Genomic DNA, 18,038 nt, shown 5'->3' on the forward strand with positions numbered 1-18,038 from the left:
AGCAGTAACATAAAATGATGAAAATGCCAAAGATATGAAAAATAAAGACAATTGTTACAAGACACAATAGCTCTGAATGTTTGCTTTTATGTGACAGATGTTTTTAACCAAAGCTCAAAGTTGGCAGTTTAAGTACACTTACGATTTTAATTTGTGCTCTATCCCCTTTTCATATTGATGTCTACTTACAACATCTGTGAAGTCTCTGTAACCTGAATTTGACAGGGGAAAGTGAACAGACTGCCTTTGGAGTGTTTCCATTAAGTCCACGTAATAGACTGTTAACAAAAATCTTAAATAGCTATTCTAATCATCAACAGCAATCTTACACAAATTAAATTAGACCCAAAGGGCCCGATTAACTTTAAAATGCCTTACAGGCATGTAACATAAGTTTAACTCTTTTTTTCCTTTGGAATAGAATAGGATTGTTCAGTGTGAGTCTGAGGTACAGTTAAAAAAAAAAAGTTAGCACGCATGTTGGACTCATAAGGACTTGGAGACAGGGTTTCATTTTCTTTATCAGGAAACCACACTTCTGTGCATAGAAATTCAGTTACGCCACAGCCAGGCTCTCTGTTTACATGCAAAGTAGATGCTTTGAAAGAAGTAGGGAACACAGCTCCTCTCATAAGCTCAAGGAGGTCTTATTGGTAAAGAAAGGAGGCATATAACAATAGGCGCAAACATTAAAATGATGCCATTAGCAGAGGTAAAAGCTGAGCTAGAATTTCTGCAGTTCAAACACACCTATCAAGAAATAAGCTGGATTCATGATTCAAAGTATAATTATACCATGCATCAAGGAAAAACCATTGCTATAAATATCTTCCATTCTTTGCTTTAGCCAAATCCCCAGAGGCCTGTCCAAATGCATTTCTTGAATTTTCACTCATCCCAAATACCAGCCATCATTTGTACATTTTGGTATAGTCTCCAATCCTCACACACAGTTGATAACTTCTTTTTTTTTAAAACACTTTTAATTTTATTTATTTATTTATTTATTTATTTTTTTGGCTGTGTTGGGTCTTCGTTTCTGTGCTAGGGCTTTCTCTAGTTGCGGCAAGCGGGGGCCGCTCTTCATCGCGGTGCGCGGGCCTCTCACTATCGCGGCCTCTCTTGTTGCTGAGCACAGGCTCCAGACGCGCAGGCTCAGTAGTGTGGCTCACGGGCCTAGTTGCTCCGCGGCATGTGGGAGCTCCGCGGCATGTGGGACCTTCCCAGACCAGGGCTCGAACCCGTGTCCCCTGCATTGGCAGGCAGATTCTCAACCACTGCACCACCAGGGGAGCCCGTTGATAACTTTTTGTAGGCGACTTCCTTCCAGCTGCATGGAACATGTCATTTCCGCCCAAGTCAATAGCAGTGAATGAGAAACCCATTTCGTATTAAAGAACATGAAATTACCAAAATTACCAAAACTACATTGTGGACATTTGAGGAACAAATGGCCTTTCAAGTCTTATAAAACTGTCAGAGACACCCATACTTGTCAACACCCCAGTGTTCTGGTGCCCTAACAGTAAGTTTTTTCAACCACTAGGAGTTGTTCTCTGTTCCCCGCCTCCCCAGATACTGGATCAGAGTCATGGAAGATGTTCACTGCCTGCAGAATATTCATTAGTACCTTACAGAACCAAAATGCTTTTCAGAAACTTATCCCTCTTCTACACATCCCAAGGGATTTGATGACCACCTAGATCTCCAAGGATAGAACCGGATTCATTTAAGTCAATGGCAGTCACCCAGCCACTGTCATTAGGCCAGGGATGGGCATGTAATCTGAGATGGTATAGGCAGGAAAAAAAGAAGGACTTCTTTTTCATGCTTCAGTGTAAACCAGGAAGCATGTAGCTCCCATTGCCACTGTCAGCCAAATTGTGAGCACGAAGAGAACCAGTCTTAGGATGAAACTAAGGCTGCTCTACCTTTGGAATCTGGTTATATAGTTAAATGTTCTTATTGTTCGTGCCAGCCTGAGTCAGGGATTTTCATTCCCTGCAGTTGAAAATACTCAACTGATTTAAGCGGTCTTGTGAGTAATTTGTACTTCAATGTCTCTGAATTTTTCCTAGAATTCAACCACCAGTTCATGGGGCCTGGGCCAAGAGGCTCTAAATAGTAGAGCATGTACTCCATACTATCTCCATTCTCTAGTGCTAGAGACCTGGTCTTGAACCAAGCATGGGCTTAGCTCTCTAAGAATGGGTTCGTCTCCCAAGAGAATTCTACCCTCATGCAACTAGACTCTTCCTACCCACCTGCCAAGTATGCTCGGTTATGCCCTAAAAATATGTCAGGCTAGGCTCAAACTAGAACCCCTGTTAAATAAATAAATGTATTTGTATACATTTGAGCTAAAACCTACTTTTTTAGTTTATCCATCTTCACCCCCCTCAAGTTTAGATGAAACCTGGACTGAGGAAGGGGCAGGACTCAGGAGAACAACTGACGAGCCCCTGAGCTGGGACTGAACCCATGTCCCTGCTCTCAGTTCAGGGCTCCGCCTGAGGCTCTGACACACTGTGCCTTCCAGCGTAACCCTAATGCCCTTTCCCAGTGGCCCGGGAGCATTATACACGCATTACGTTGGGGATGTGGAATAAAATTGTTGAAATTCTATATTTAAGAAGTCTGAATTTTTCATATCTGCCAAATTAGCTGTTAGTACAATGACTGCTATTTCCTGAGAAATAGTGCTTAGATGCAGTGAACATCTAAAGAAGGACAAACCATTGGGAAAGGGTTCTAAACTCCAGGTTAAGGCTCAGCAGATGTCTGACTGATTATAAGGTCAGTCCAGTTATACCTGGGCTTCCTTCCATAAGTGTGTTCTAAAGTAACTGAGTGGTCATTTAACAACAACAACAAAATTTATATATTTTAACAGAAAAAAAGCAGAAAATGCATGCAGACTTTTACTGTATACCTAATCCATGTGAAATATTTAATTGTGAAAACTGCTGCCAAACAAATCTTAGAAACGTGGTTTTCAATACATCCCTGACCTACTCAAGAGCACACACTGGCTTCTTCCCCGACTCCCTCCTCAAGTCTAGAATTCTCTGGCTGATTTTCATAGCATTCTGTGACCACACACCACTAATCAACTATTTCACTTCACCACCTCCCATGCTCTCCAAAACATCTGCACTATAGCCAGACCCTCCGTTTAACAACATTCTCTGATATTCAGGAATATTCCTCCCTCAGGCTTTAGCGCACATTTAGCAGACATCTGAAATGCCCTCAACCCTTCTCTGACTGTTCAAGTTCCATCCATCTCCCAAGACTCCTCGTAAACCCCTCTTCATTACCAGTGAGCCCAGTCCACAATCTTTACTACTGAAGTGCTTGGCCTTGATTATCAATTGCTGTGTTATGTTTTTCTAATTATTTCACATGCATGGGCCTTTTCAAATTCGATTGTACACTTTTTAAGAATAAGCAATGATGTTATCCTTTCCCATATTCACTCTGCAGAGCACCTTGCACAGTGTGGAATGTGAAAGATCCTCTACAAATGCTTGTTGATGATGGAGAGAAGTAGCCTGGAATCGAGGTGGAGCAGTGCCTTACCCTGCTTCACGGGCCCCCCCAGAGCCTTGGTCGCCTCCGTCCCGCTCCACTAGCTTCTCATGTTAGGAAAAGCTCTTATGAGGGCTGATGGCCAAGATTTCTTGTTCTCTTCCTCTTTGTCCTTTCTTCCTTGCTGTAGATTCTGAGTAGATCAGTTAAGATCTTCAGATCTATAGAGTTGGCAGACAGAATCTCAAATTTCAAAGGACATCTATGACATCGATAATCCCTTCTAGTTCCAAGTAGGCTAGGATCTAAGCTGTTTCAGCAAAGCTCTTGTTCTCAAAATCCCCAGGCAATCTTGAACATCTTGCAGAGATACGAAGTTATTTCTAATGTCTAATCTAAATCTCTTTGGCTGCAACTCAAGTCTGTTCCCTTTATCGCAGCCCTAAGTAGATATAGGGACTAGGGCTTTCTTTGCTGAAAACCATGTCCACACCATATTCAAACACTGGGGAAGTACAGAGAAATTTTTGTCACATTTGCTTTAAATATTTTAAATATTAAGATATTATGGGTATAGTTGATGCTGCCTTTGTACCATTGTCTCTTCTCTCTCTAGAAGTGTAAGGACTATCTTGAAACAAAGTGCATATTCTTCCTGCCCAGCTTAAAAATCATATATGTGCATATATCATGTACATATATCATATGCACATATCATACATATGTGTGTATATATAGGGATATATAGCAGTCATTTCCTCATTACTTATCTTCCAGTTTATCACTTCTCTGTTGACTGTGTCCAGTATAGAATTTATTCTACTTAATGCATTTATTTTAATGACTGTATTTTTCATTTTTAGGAATCTAAATGGATTTTTTTAAATATACCATTGTTCTTCCTTTATTTCTACCAATTTTTAAATTTTAAAATATCTTGTCACTTCTTATGAGGGCGTTCCTTCATCTCTTTGGGACTCTAAGACATTTATTTTAACACCAGTTTCAGATTGCTCTGTTATTTTTGTACCATGTTGAGAGAATCCAGGTTCCTATAGTAGATTCTGTGGGCCGTGTTTTACTCAGTAATTATCCTCTTCCACATGTGTTTTGGAATTCCAGCTTCCAGGTTCATCTTAAAAGGTAGGTTTTCCTTCTGTTTATCCTCCTCATCCTTACCTCCAGTTCCACTTCTGCCCCCTTATCTAGTAATCTTGTGATTTCCTCCACTCAGCTCCCAACTCAGAGCCAAGTCTCATATCTGTAGCTCAGGCCTCCTACCCTTGGTCATACTGGGGATACCCAAGGTCCAGTCACCTAGTCACAGATGGCTTTGCCAGGTCCTGGCTTCGAGGCTATGTCTACATCTTCCCTCATCCCATTATCCTGCCTTTCATCCATCCTTACCTCATTTCCTGGTTTGAAATAATGAAATAATGAGGCCACCCTGACCCCTGTCTCACATGGGGTACGTTTATTCCTGGTACCCACCAGAATGGAACTCCCAGATGCCTATGCCTGCCTCTGAGCCCAGACTGTAGGCCTGCAGGGCCAGTTCCAACCTACTGTTCTGTATTTCCCTCATTCCCATAGGGATGCTTGTCTGGCTTTACAACATGAGCTATGCCTTTTCAGTTTTTACATCATGTCTATAAATGCTATCTGTTTGGACTAGTGTAGGTGGATACTTGAAGTATGAACTCACTGTGCAGTGTGAGCTGATATGCTCCTCATTGGAGCAGCCAAGAGAGAACCTGGAGCGCGAATGAAAGGAATGGCCTCAGTGAGGCTTAATTTAGTAAATAATTTAATAACCAGTAGGAACTTGGACATGGAAGATGAGCATCAATGAGTAGTTGCTTCACTAAGACATTCTGAGAATTCATAGAATATCAACAAATTCTTGATTCTTGAGAAGATTATTTGTACTTTACAGGTTGTACTTAGAAGGTTTAAAACCTTTAGATAAAATTATCTTTATAAGCCAAAGTAAATCCTAATTAATACTTACTAGTTATTTTTCCTTTCATAATTATTCTACAGCAATTGTTCTAATTTTTAGACATCAAAAAATTTACTTATTCATCCACTAACAAGAATTTACTGAGCATTGATTATGTGCCAGTTTCTGTGCTATGAGAAAATAAGACAAGATAGACAGGGTCCCTGCCCTCATGGACTTTACAGACATTAACTAAATATGTAATCACAGGGACAAGTTTAATTAGTGCTGTGATAAGTGCTCTCCAGTGCCCTTTTTCATCTTCTTCACATATGTGGCTCCTTCCTTCCTTCAGGGTCTCAATGAAAATGTCATATCCTCTGAGAATCTTCTCCCCACCTGCGATTATTCTCTGGTACAGCTCAGAGCCCTGATTTAAGATGCTATCACAATTTACTCTTATTTTGGTTATTTTAGACAGTCTGTCATCCTAACTAGACTAAAAGCTCCACAAGGACAAAGAGCCTGTCTATTGTCCTACCATCTTTGCTGTCACTTGCCAGCCCCTAGCACAATGCCTGGCTCATAAATGGAACTCAACAAGCATTTGCTGAATGAGTGAATGAATACGTGAGCCACGAAGAGAAGGAGACCTAAGAAATGAGTAGCCTTTGGCCAGGAAAGGAGGACGTGAGAGGACGTTTGGGTGGGAGTGGAAGGAACTTCCCGGCAGAGGGAACACCTTGTGCCCAATTTTTGAGGGTAGAAGGAGCACGGCATGTTGCAGAGGCAGAAAGAAGACCTGAGAGGCTGGGGTCACAGTGACCTAGTGGTGGGCAGGGGTCAGCTCAGCTTGGTGTTGAATGCCAAGTTGAGGATTTTAAATTTTATTTGTTGGAAATTGTTGGAATTTCCAACATTGTTGGAAATAAAGGGGTTTAAGCAAGGCAATGACTTGTTCAGGTTTTCACATCATCCACATTTCAAGTGCTTAAAAGCCACAAGTGGCTAGCAGCTACCTTAACAGAGAGCACAGATATAGAGCATTTCCATCATTGCAAAAAGATCCTTTGGATAACACTGTGGGAAAAATTGGACACTTGCTGTGTGGTAAGTGGGTTGGATTGGAGGGGATATTTCCAGTGTACAATAAAACTTGAACCGATACAATGGCAAATCTAAGAACTTTTTGCAGTGGCAAAAAAATATATTTAAAAGTATAAACTAGTTGAAAACAAATGTTGCGTTTTGAAAGGACAATTTAACGGTTCAGAAAAGTACCAGTGCTTATATACTTATAAAACCAAGCTGTTCTCAAACATTTTGAGAAACTCTCAAAACATTTTGAGATCGAGTTCTAAAATTTGCGCTGTTTTCTAAAACAAATATATCTAAAGATTGGTCTGGAGATAATGAACAGAAATCTATTAGCAAATTTACTAATTAGGGTCATGTCTACGCTTTTACGGAAACATTAAACATTTGTTTATTTGAAGTAAAGTCTCTTTAGTCAACTACCATAAATATTGGCTGCCTGTCAGAAATGATGTACCCGAATTTCACATGTTTTACATTTCCTAATAGTGACTTAGCCCACACAATATTTTTATATGATGACAGCTGTCATGAAAGCAGAGTATCTTGTATATACATTGGCTTTTGATTAATGAGCTAATGGTGGTTCCCTGTTTAAAGTCATTAGGCCTTGTGTGTGTTTAGCCAAAGCTCACTCAGAGTTGACAATGATGTTGATTATGTCATCCACATGTTAGGGTGTAGCCAAAATGATCATATTACTGATTAGCAGTGCTCTTTTAACTGTACATGACAACCCATTACTAGGTTGTGAAATCAACTTAGTCAATGTTATCAGCATTGAATAAAGAAAAGAAATCTAATAGCCTAGAATTAGAGTACATTGAACATAATGTGTGTAAGTATTGGTTTGTGAAACTTTTGTTTTATTTGTATGTGTGTCTTTTGTGTGACAGCTGGGTGATGCTGTAAAATATATTTCTTACTGTGGATTACAGTGGAAAGCTTTTGAGCGACACTGGGCTTCTTTCCCGTTTTTAGTTGCAACTACTCTTGGTTGTTCTACCTTTTTCCCTTTTCTTATGCTTTATTACACTCTTTTAGCACTCCTTGGTCGGCCCTCTGGGGAATCCCATTTTCCCCCCTCCCATGGCATGTAAGGTTCTCACTTCTCCAAACTCATCTCCTGCTACCTCTTCCCCTTGCTCACTCCATTCAAGCCACACAGCCTCCTTTGCTGTCCTCGAATGTGCCATAAAAGCTGCAGTCTGGAGCCTTTGCACTGGCTGTTCCCTGTGCCTGAACACCCTTCCCTCAGATATATACCTGCCTAACTCCCTTTCTGCCTTCAAGTCTTTGCTCAAATGTTACCCTCTTAATGAGGCCCACCCTGATTGCTTTATTTAAAATTGCAACCCTCCTAGTCCTCACAAGCCCACTTGCCCTGTTGTATTTCTTCCCTACACACTACTGGCCCTCTTCTATTGCACTATAGAATGTGTTTATTATGTATATAGCTTCTCTGTCTCCCTCTACTAGATGTAAACCCCAGGAGGGTAGGCATTTTTATATGTTTTATTTACTGATATAGCCCAAGCAACCAAAACAGTGTCTGGCACAGAGTAGGTGTCAGTAATATTGTAGAATTAATTTAGATTGGCCCCAAGTGGAGAGAGAGAGAGAATGAGAGGTACCAAGCACCAAATACAAAGTAACAGCCAGGAGATTGTTATTTCATTATTAGGTTATTTCCTGCCTTTTATCAAAAACTTCTAAAAATTGAAGTTTGTACGTACTTTTAAAGGACAATCGTTTTATTAAGTTCTTAAAAAAATAGGAATATTTAATAAACTAATGAAGGAAGACTGAGTTTTCAGGAATGTCACATGGTCACTGTGATTACAAAAGTCAACATGAAATTGACTACTATTCTGTAGAAGATGCAGCAGTTCCTCTTTAAATACTCAGTCATTACTTATTTTTGCTGTTGAACAAAACATGGGGTGGAATTCACATTACCAGAAAAACTGTTAATCTTTTGCAACAGATCAGCCATATTTAGCAGTTGCAGTTCCTATTTTCAGCTAGTTCAACAGAATTAATAAAATATCTTATTACTATTTGAAGAGTATTTTACTTATAGGCAGAGAACAGCAGCAATGTACTGTTTTGATGTTATAAATGAATGTGTATCTTTTAAGTCTCTTAATTATGAAATTATTAGTAAAAGCAATCAGGACTTACCAAAAAGAGAACCAGAATATTATTGTTTTAGCACCTAGGAGGAAGCACAGAGTAAAAAACAAAAACAACCTAGAAATTAATAATATTGCTATTATCAAATTAAAAATATTAACTGAACAATTTTGGAAAATATATCAAAGTAGAAAGAAATGATTAAAGGACAACTATGGTTAGATGTTAGTCACCAATCTGTTATTTTTATTATTCTTCTTAGTTGTAATCATACTCTCTATACAAGTTTGTACCCTGCTTTTGAAAATTAATATTTAAATGAAAAAAATTTTTTAATTAAAAAAATAAAAACTATGATGGATTTTGTAAATAGGAAAAAAAAGAAGTCAGTATGTTTTAAAATAAATAAATAAATAAATGAATGAAAAAAAGCCAGCATTTTGGCATTTCTCCATTCATTAACTTGTTAGGTAACTCATAACTTAAAAAACATGTCTCAAAAACTCTGCACTGCAGAAAATATTAAAAGCACATATAAAAGCAAAGTGCAAATAACTAGGACATCAAGTTATTGAAATTTTCTGAAGTGTATGGTGATTGCTTAGGCCGTCATGCAGCCAAATACATAATTATCTGACTATCTGATTCACTTGACCATGGTGGCCTAGCCCTATAGGTAGTTCAGTTGCAAAAGTACATTTTGGAGCTTGAATTGCCTGAATTTTCTTACTACCTTAATTTTATGTGAATGTATGTAAGGTTTATAACTGTACACACACACACACACACACATACACACAGGGAAATGAGTAAACACAGTGTCAACCCCAAGTTTACCCCAAGACCACCAGGAACACCCCTGCAGTTGAATGGGAGAACACAGGCCATGGGAAGTCAGGGGCGTCTTACTAGGTGGAGGATGTTGGGAGGAAGCTTTGGAGGGTTGGGCTCTGGTTGGGTGACTTGGGGAGGGTCTAAGGATGCAGGGATCCACTCTAGTTTGGGCGCTGTTAGAAAGTGGTGTCCCAGTAAATCTCCTCTACAGGGAGCGGGGAGCTGGGGTGAGGATGAAGCTGGAATTAGTAAAGAAGTAGCAGTCACTCATTTCAGCTAACAGAGGAGGTGTTCAGTGTTTTGTGGGTGGCAGTGACCTGGTTTTGTCTGTGCTTCACCCAAATCACGAAGTGGCCTTGCTCTGTGTCATTTTATGGTGGTCTCAGGACAGCCTTGTCTGAGGCGGGTGTTCTGGGAGCTTTGTTTAAGATACTGGGAGAGTCACCAGGATCCAGCTGGGAGCCCCAGGCCAGCTTCTGAATGTCTGGGACTGCTCTTCTTTCTTTCTCAATAGCTTCAGTCATTCTTGTTCTATAACTGGCAGATCTCACAGTTTTATATGTGGGTACTTGCATATACAATATGCAACCTTTTGCAACAAGTAGGATCCTGTTTTGGGTTGGGTTGGATAAGAGAGTGAATATAAAGGAAATATCCTCCCCAGAAAGAATGGTTCAGTACTACTGCTTGGTCTCTTTTCTAAATAGTTGGCCCTTTTGAGAGCTGATGCCTTTCTCCTCCCCATATTATTCTCCAGTACCGTGTTGCCTTCCCTGTTGTCCCTAGATGAGCATTTGGCAACGAGACAAAACACAAGGCAACAATTCTTTCTTGGGATGAAAGTGATGATAAACATGGGTTTTCATTCTTACTTTGTTTTGAAAGAAGAATTCTCATAAGTGTTTAATAATCTATTAGAGAAAAAAAATCACTACCCTTAGTTCAAGCTCTCTCTGTTCTGGTCACCACTAAGCACTGGTAGAGGTCACTGGACATTGAACTGTTTTTAAAAATTTTCCCCAGTTCCTTTTTTTTTTCCACTAGAAAATGAACATTTCTTATTTCCGGCATTTAGAAGAGTTTCCATGTCTCTCTACTCAGAGGTATTAATGTTGCTGTTCCCTTCTTATTCCTTGAAGAACGACCTGCTTGTCTCTTTGCGTGTTAGTATAACTAGTATAAAAATTACTTTATGGAATATTTTATGATATACTAGATGTAATCACTTTGTTCTTGTTTCAAAACTTAGGAATGGCACAAGCCACACTGACTGTTACCATAACTGCCTATCTATCCACATACATGTTTATTCAAAAATATTTGTGGAGCATATGCTATGTGCCCATACAGCTTTGTTCTAGGCATTGGGACACTAGGGAAGAAGGGAGGGAAGGTTAAGAGCCCAATTTCTGGGGTGGAATTCCTGCTCTGCCACTTGCTGCTTGTGTGTGTTGGGTAATTAGTTGATCTCTCTAAACTTTACATTCTTCCTCTGTAAAACGTGGGGATCATACTGACACTTCCCCTTAAGACTGTTGGGAGGACTCAAAGAGTCAGAGTTACATGTTCAGCGCAGTGCTTGTCGCAGTTGGTATGCAGTGAAAGGCATCATTAGTTTTTGAGGATAAACTGGTGAATTATTAGATGCTGTCCTCCCTCAAGGAACTGACTGAAAATCAGGCTCACTCCTTAGTGAGGTAACTGAGAAGACTGGAGGCATCTCATTCATGGGGAGGACGTTTGGAGACAGGAAGAGTGCAATGAGCAGGTTTTGTCTCAGTGAGCCTGATGTATGATGAAATGTTGTCTAGGCGAAGTGGAGGGTGAGAGAAAAGGCAGAGCAATGAGGCTAGTTGAGAGTAGCGTGGTTCCGACTTGAGAACACAGTGTCAAGTGCTGCATGTGACAGAGGGCAGTTCCTCACGGCCAGACTGTGGTCAAGGTGGGGAGGGAGGGAGGCGGTAGAAACTGTGGCTGGAGGGGCAAGTGAGAACCAGATCTCACGGGCCTTGTGTTCCAAGCTTAGTACCTTGGACTTTACCCTGAGGACAATAGGAATCTGGAGTCAGTCTCCAACATCACCACGGGTCCCCCTTCCAAGAAGGTGCTTAAATAATTTTTTTAAGTGGATAAATGAAATTGCTTAGAGATGTTTGTTGCAGTATATTTTTTTTAATGTTGAGCCTTTTAATTAATTCTTTTTTTTTTTTTTTTTTTTTTTTTGCTGTGTTGGGTCTTTGTTTCTGTGCAAGGGCTTTCTCTAGTTGTGGCAAGCAGGGGCCACTCTTCATCGCGGTGCGCGGGTCTCTCACTGTCGTGGCCTCTCGTTGCGGAGCACAGGCTCCAGACGCGCAGGCTGAATAGTTGTGGCTCACGGGCCTAGTTGCTCCGCGGCATGTGGGATCTTCCCAGACCAGGGTTCGAACCCTTGTCCCCTGCATTAGCAGGCAGATTCTCAACCACTGCACCACCAGGGAAGCCCGCAGCACATTTTTTTAAAAAAAGTTTTCATCCTTGGACCTAAATGTCAGAGAATGAATTATACTCTCATTCATAGGACAGTGACAGCCATCCACGTGCACCCTGGCCCCTCATTTGATTTTTCTTGCCTTCTCATTCCTTATCCATCCCCAATCCCACTCCCCTCCCTTTTAAAGACACCCATTTCTTATGTGATACATGGCCTTAAATGTGCATATATCCTTCTAAAAGATATAATGTTGCTTTATGTGTTTTTAATTTACCTATATGGTTTTCTGCCATCAATCTCTTCCTACTTCTTTTCTTCCCTCTTGATATAAAGCATCCATGTTGCTACATGTACATCTAGTTCATTGCGTGTACCTCTAGTTCATTGCTTCAAACTGCTGCATAGTCCATATATAGTATATACATTGTAGCATTTTTTAGAATAACATTTTGAAATAATCTAAATATTGTACACTAAGGAATGGTCAAGTAACCTTGGTACATTAGCAGTGTGAAATAGCATGTCTCCAATGACAGTTCTGGATGCCATGGGAAATGTGTTCATGGCAATGTTAAGGTACAAAAGCAGACAAAATTGTCTTTGCATTGTGAAAACAACCACATAAAAACACATGTTCAAACAGCCAACGGCTGGAAAGGATCAGAAAACGATGAAAACAGCTCTAGAGCAATACCAATCTGCTGCCTGCCCCCGAGTTAGCATCTGGGTCCCCCTCCTCAACCAGAAAGGCTTCCTCTCTGCCAGGTGTGTCCTGCAGTCAACTTGAGCTGCATTTGTCTCCCCTCATGGGAAACAGGACTGAAATAAAAAATCTTTTCAGAAGGCTGAGATAGATCTAGTGCTGCAGAATTTAACTCTCTTCAAGATTAAGCAAAAAAAGTTAAGTGCATTAAGAGTTATGTATATTACTCTTCCATTTGTGCAAAAAAAAAAAAAGACACATAAACTTGTTTTTGAATGGAAAAATTCTGAAGAACAGACAAGAAACTGTTAACAGTGATTGGGAGGCGGACTGGGGATCTGGGGTAGCAGGGAGTCATACTATTCTTAAGTATGAGACAAATATTTATTACCTTCTTTTCTAAAACCTATTAAAATTTTATTTTTAAAAGTTTAACTCCCGAAATTTCATGACTATTAAATTTTTATTTTTAAATTAAAATTTTATTTTTAAAAGTTTAAATCCCGAAATTTCATGACTCTTAACTTTTTGCACATCGCTTTTTAAAGTCTTAATTTTTAACTCATTACAAATCAATATCTTCCAAAACAACAAATGCACGTTTTGAGCCTCAAACTGTGCCCCTCTTTTTAGTAATGAGGACTAATCCCAATTTGAGGACCGCTTTACATGCATTTTGTTATTAATCACAAAGCACACCAGATTCTGACATTAATTCCAACGCAGAATGCAAATGATATAAAGAAACGTTGACAAGGGACGGTGGCATTAGGATTCCGATGTGATAGCTGTTGTCCTTAACGTGGATTTGCTCCAGGCTTTTCCTCCCGCTAGGTGTGCGCGAGTCCGCCAGCCCTCAGCGGTGGCAGGCGTCATCCATCCGGGAGCCCCACTCCGCAGAGACCCGGCCTCGGCCCGCTCTCCGCAGGGTGGGGAGTCCCTGGGGGGAGGGCCGCTGGGCGCGGTGACCGGGCGCCCCGAGACTGAGGCCACCCCGCCCGCCGCCAACCTGGGTCGCCGCCCCCCGCGCCGCGTCACCGGGTGCCGCGGGTGAGCACCTACCATTGGCCGAGCCGCGGAGGGGAGAGGCCGCGACCCTTCCGCGCCGGCGGGCGACGCGCCAGTGGGCCGGCGGCCTGGGCCTGGCGCTCAGTTTAAAAACTTAACCCGGGCCGCTGGCGGGCTCCGGAAACGAAACGAAATTCGCCCCGCGGGCCCCCCTCCGGGCCCCGCCAGTCTCTCCGCGCGCCGCGCTCCCCGGAATCGACCCTTCTCCCGCCATTTGCCACCGGGCTCTCGCTGAGCCCGCCCTCCCAGGGCTCAGAGGCCTGCGGCCGCCGGGACCGAACGGGTGGCATGGAGGCAGGCGTGGACTGCGGAGAAGGGGCTAGCGCCCGGCAGCACGTGTTCCTAGTCCCAGGTAAACACGCCCGCCCCGGAACGGGGGCGCGCCCGGTCACGGCCGGGCCTCCTGCCCCGGGTGGCCCGGCCCGAGAGCGCGCCAAGCGGCGGCTGGGGCGGCGCCCGGGCGGGTTCTCGGCGGCGGCGGGGCGCGCACCCCAGAGTGTTCCCGGGTCAGCGCAGAGCCGAGGCGCAGCCGGAACAGGCCCTGCGCACCCCTCGGCCGCGCGGGCGGGACCCGAGTGCCTCGCGGAACACGTGGTTCCTCATCTTGGTTACGAGTGCCCGCAGCTCCGCTTTTCAAAACCTCAGCAGGAAGCTCAGAAACGGACCGAGCGGATTTTCCCCGTTCGGGTTCTTTGTGGATCCATCGTGTGGGCTGGAGGGAGCGGCCCAGGCCTGGGGAGAGCAGTGCGGATTCAGGGCCTCGAGGCCTGGAGGTGTCTGCTCTTGGGGTGTAACTAGGAATCCCCCACTCGACAGCTGGCTTGGCGTCTGAGTCCTACTGGATCGGAACCTAGGATCCAGTAGGTCCACATTGGCCTGTAGGCTGCGCTGTCTTAACAGGATCCCAGCCCTGCGACAGGCCTTGGTTTGTGAGGCCGGAGGGGAGCTGGATGTTGGAAGGGGTTAGGACAGGGGTGGTTCAAAGAGATTCAGGCAAGTAGCTAATGACAGGAATGCTGGAGCCAGTATTTTCAGCCTCCCCCGGGATGATGACCACATCCGGGGTCTGCTGGGGCTTGGGATGATGGACATCAGTTGCCACCTATGATGGCATGAAGTGGCAGAGTAAATGGAGTTTGGGACCAGGGAGTGCAAGCCAGAAAGGTTTGGCCTTTTCATAGGATGATACATTGATTTGACGGCATAACGTTGGCTATAAGGAAAACCCATTGTTTATGTAATTTTGAGATTTAGCTTAGCAAATACAGTATTTTTGCAGTAAATGATACTCTGATAACTATATAGTCGCCCAGTAATCTAGATTTTTATGATGGATATTGAAAATAGTTACGTGACCACCTGTCAAGAATATTTTGTGCATGTTTAACTTATAAAGAAGTATAACATACATAACGTGTACCAGTTTAAGTGTGCAACTCAATGAACTTTTCATATGTATACACCCCTGTAACCATTCCCCAGGTCAAGACCTAGAACTTTTCCAGTGAGCTCCTCTTGCCTGTTGATAGATAGCCTCAGTAACCTCTGTGCTGACCTCTGTCACCAGAAATTTGTTCTGCCTGTTTGGATAAGTGTGTGTTAACTTTGTACAACTTTGTACCTGGCATCGTTTACTCAGCTGAGGTCCACCCATATTCTGTGTAGCAGTAGTCTGGTTTGTTGGTTGGTTTGTGTTTTCTTTGCTGGGTATATTTTGTTGTATGCATATTCATAATATTTATCTCCACTACTGTGGGTGGATGTTTGGATTATTTCCTGTTTGTAACTATTATGAGTTACACTTCTAAGAACACTCTTTTATGAGGCTTTTGGTAGATGGAAGTGCTCATTTCTCTGCAGTGTAGACCCAGGAGTGGAATTGCTGGTCCTGGATATTGTATGTTCAGCTTTGTTAGACTCTGCTCAACAGTTTTCCAAAGTGCTTGTACTGATATATACTCCCAGCTGTGTGTGAGAGTTCCCGTTGCTCCACATCCTCACTAGAGATGTTTGTAGTTTGTATAGGAAAAGTTAATGCAAAATTCAGGGTATTCACAGAATCTAGTAAAGGGCTACCTGATACATGCTTTACAGTAGAAAAATTCTCTTCTCACTGTTGTCACATTAATTCAATGAGATTTTAACGGTGGGAACTCTAATCATTCAGAATCAAGTGCATTATTTTTATTCAGATACACACGATGGCTGAGAATAATTTGAATTTCTTATCTTGTTCTATTTAATCAGTATTGAAATTTTCATTCTTAAAGTATGTTTGTATCCTCACCGTATTAAACACAAAAACCTTTAAGATCATTTAATATTGATTGCATCCCTGAAAACTGTTGGTTTAATATGCCTACTGTCAGGCGGCGAGAAGAATTTCAGTCTAGTTCCTGTTCAGAGCTGAGTTGTATTGTGACCTTTCAACTCATTGGAGGAGGCTGAGCCAGCTGTTAAGGAACTGTTAAAAAAGAACAGTGTGGTCAGGCAGGCTGGTTCTTTCGGACTTAGAACTTGAGCTTCTAGTGCCTGTAATTCTTCTAGCTGGACTTTACTGCCATCTGCAGGCCCTGGGTGTAGAAACGCTGGTGGTCTGATAGTTAACTGCTGTGCAACTGTGCTTCTCAATCTTGAGGGCATCAGTCATCTGGGGAGCTAGGCCCCATCCCCAGAGTCTCTGATTCAGTAGGTCTGGGGGGGCCCTGAGAATGTGCATTTCTAACAAGTCCCCCCGCCCAGTGATGCTGGTGCTGCTGGTCAGAGGACACCACTAGGAACCACTGAAGTGGGACCAGCCCTAGGGAGCTGGATTGGGAGATAAGAACAGCCAGCCTCAGATTTAGCTGTCTTTATGGCGGGTCAGAATTTCCATGGTCAGGGGAGTGCATGTAAGTATAGGGTATGAGGCCCATCTTCACAGATGTATTTGTTGTTTTTTCCAGCATATGGGAAGTCATCCCCAGTAAGTTATGCATTTAAGAGATGGAGACTATACCCTACCATAGGGCTGTATTATATGGTAACAGAGGTCTCTCTGCCACTCGTTTTCAGTTTGTCTGGAAAAGTCGAATATCTCAGAAAAACAAAAGCTGAAACTTGGAAGGGATACTTGGAGGTGGTCGGACGTAGCCTTGATTTTCATAGGCCAGTAGAGATAGAACTGCCTTCCGTTTCAGCAGGGTAAGCATTACTTGCACTTTGGGATGGTCTCAAACGTTTCTCCCACACGCCCTGGAATACTAGCCTGTTTGCAGCTTTGGTTACTGTAAGAGACCGTGAACATCTCAACTTTTTGGAATAAGGTAGAAGTTTCCATCTCTCTTTGCTGCCCTAAAAGTAAATGTTTAAGTTATATTTTTAATATTTTTCTCTAGTCCAAGTTTTGTACGCTTGTCAGTCCTAATAAGTTGGAGTGGATGCCGACGTGAGAGGCCAGCGGGAACAGATTCACTGAATGTAGGAGAGAAGACTGTGTTATATGCTGCTGTGGCTGAACTCTGTTACTTAGCCATCTCCAGGGAAATGTTAGAGCATTGGGAAACCCTAATGTTACGTGAGGAAAAAGGGAAAGACAGAAATGATCTCAGGATCCACTTAGGCTGAAATCATCCCCCAGTCAGCCCCCTGGTTAAAGAGCCTCCAGGTCAAACTGGAATTCAGATCACATCTTCAACTGTAGACAAGTTTTGCAATAAAGTTATTCCCCTTTATTTTATGAAAATACACATTTAAAAATATTTTAGGAAGAGTATTTCTCTTTGTTATTTTTTCCCCCAAAATAGTATAAGTAATGCCAGTTTTTGGGGGGTAGAGGAAGGGGTACCCTCTGGGAGATAATCCCAGGCCTGCCTGCCTACCTTAGACATTCCAAATACAGTAATGACCCTTTTATGTGAGGTGCCATGATAATCACCATAAAATGTCATATTTGTCTCTCCAAAAGGATCACAAAAATAGATTTGTATAACTGCAAGCTTTAGAACTATATTCTAATTAAAGGATTAAAAAAGAAATCAAATTTAAAAGGAAAAACTAATTTCCTATTTACTAATGGAGAAAATTTATGTTATTTCTGATTAGAGACTTGTAGCTTTTTAATAAGCCCACAAGAAACACCTCTTGTTTGAAAAGTAGAAGTTTAAAGTATGTGGCAAAGGAGGAATTACTATAGACCCAAATGACTTTTCAGTGACCCTAAAAAAAAATGAAACTTTTTTCCCCTTTTACCTGAGGGCATGTGGTTAGTCTCAGAAGAA

General features: G+C 42.2%; 1 protein-coding gene across 3 annotated transcripts in view; it reads left to right on the forward strand.

The window, feature by feature from the left end:
- Window positions 1-13,852: 13,852 nt before the first annotated feature.
- Window positions 13,853-18,038, forward strand: part of RNASEH2B (ribonuclease H2 subunit B) — a gene marked incomplete at its 3' end in the record, with an annotated part of 82,304 nt that continues 78,118 nt past the window's right edge. For all 3 annotated transcript variants that reach the window (XM_079721868.1, XM_079721867.1, XM_079721866.1), the window contains exon 1: window positions 13,853-14,131. In XM_079721868.1, the coding sequence (XP_079577994.1) occupies window positions 14,068-14,131 (64 nt within the window). In that variant the 5' untranslated portion in view covers window positions 13,853-14,067. The remainder of the gene's footprint in view (window positions 14,132-18,038) is intronic.

Source organism: Hyperoodon ampullatus (genome assembly GCF_949752795.1).
Source record: "Hyperoodon ampullatus genome assembly, chromosome: 16".
Taxonomy (NCBI): Eukaryota; Metazoa; Chordata; class Mammalia; order Artiodactyla; family Ziphiidae; genus Hyperoodon; species Hyperoodon ampullatus.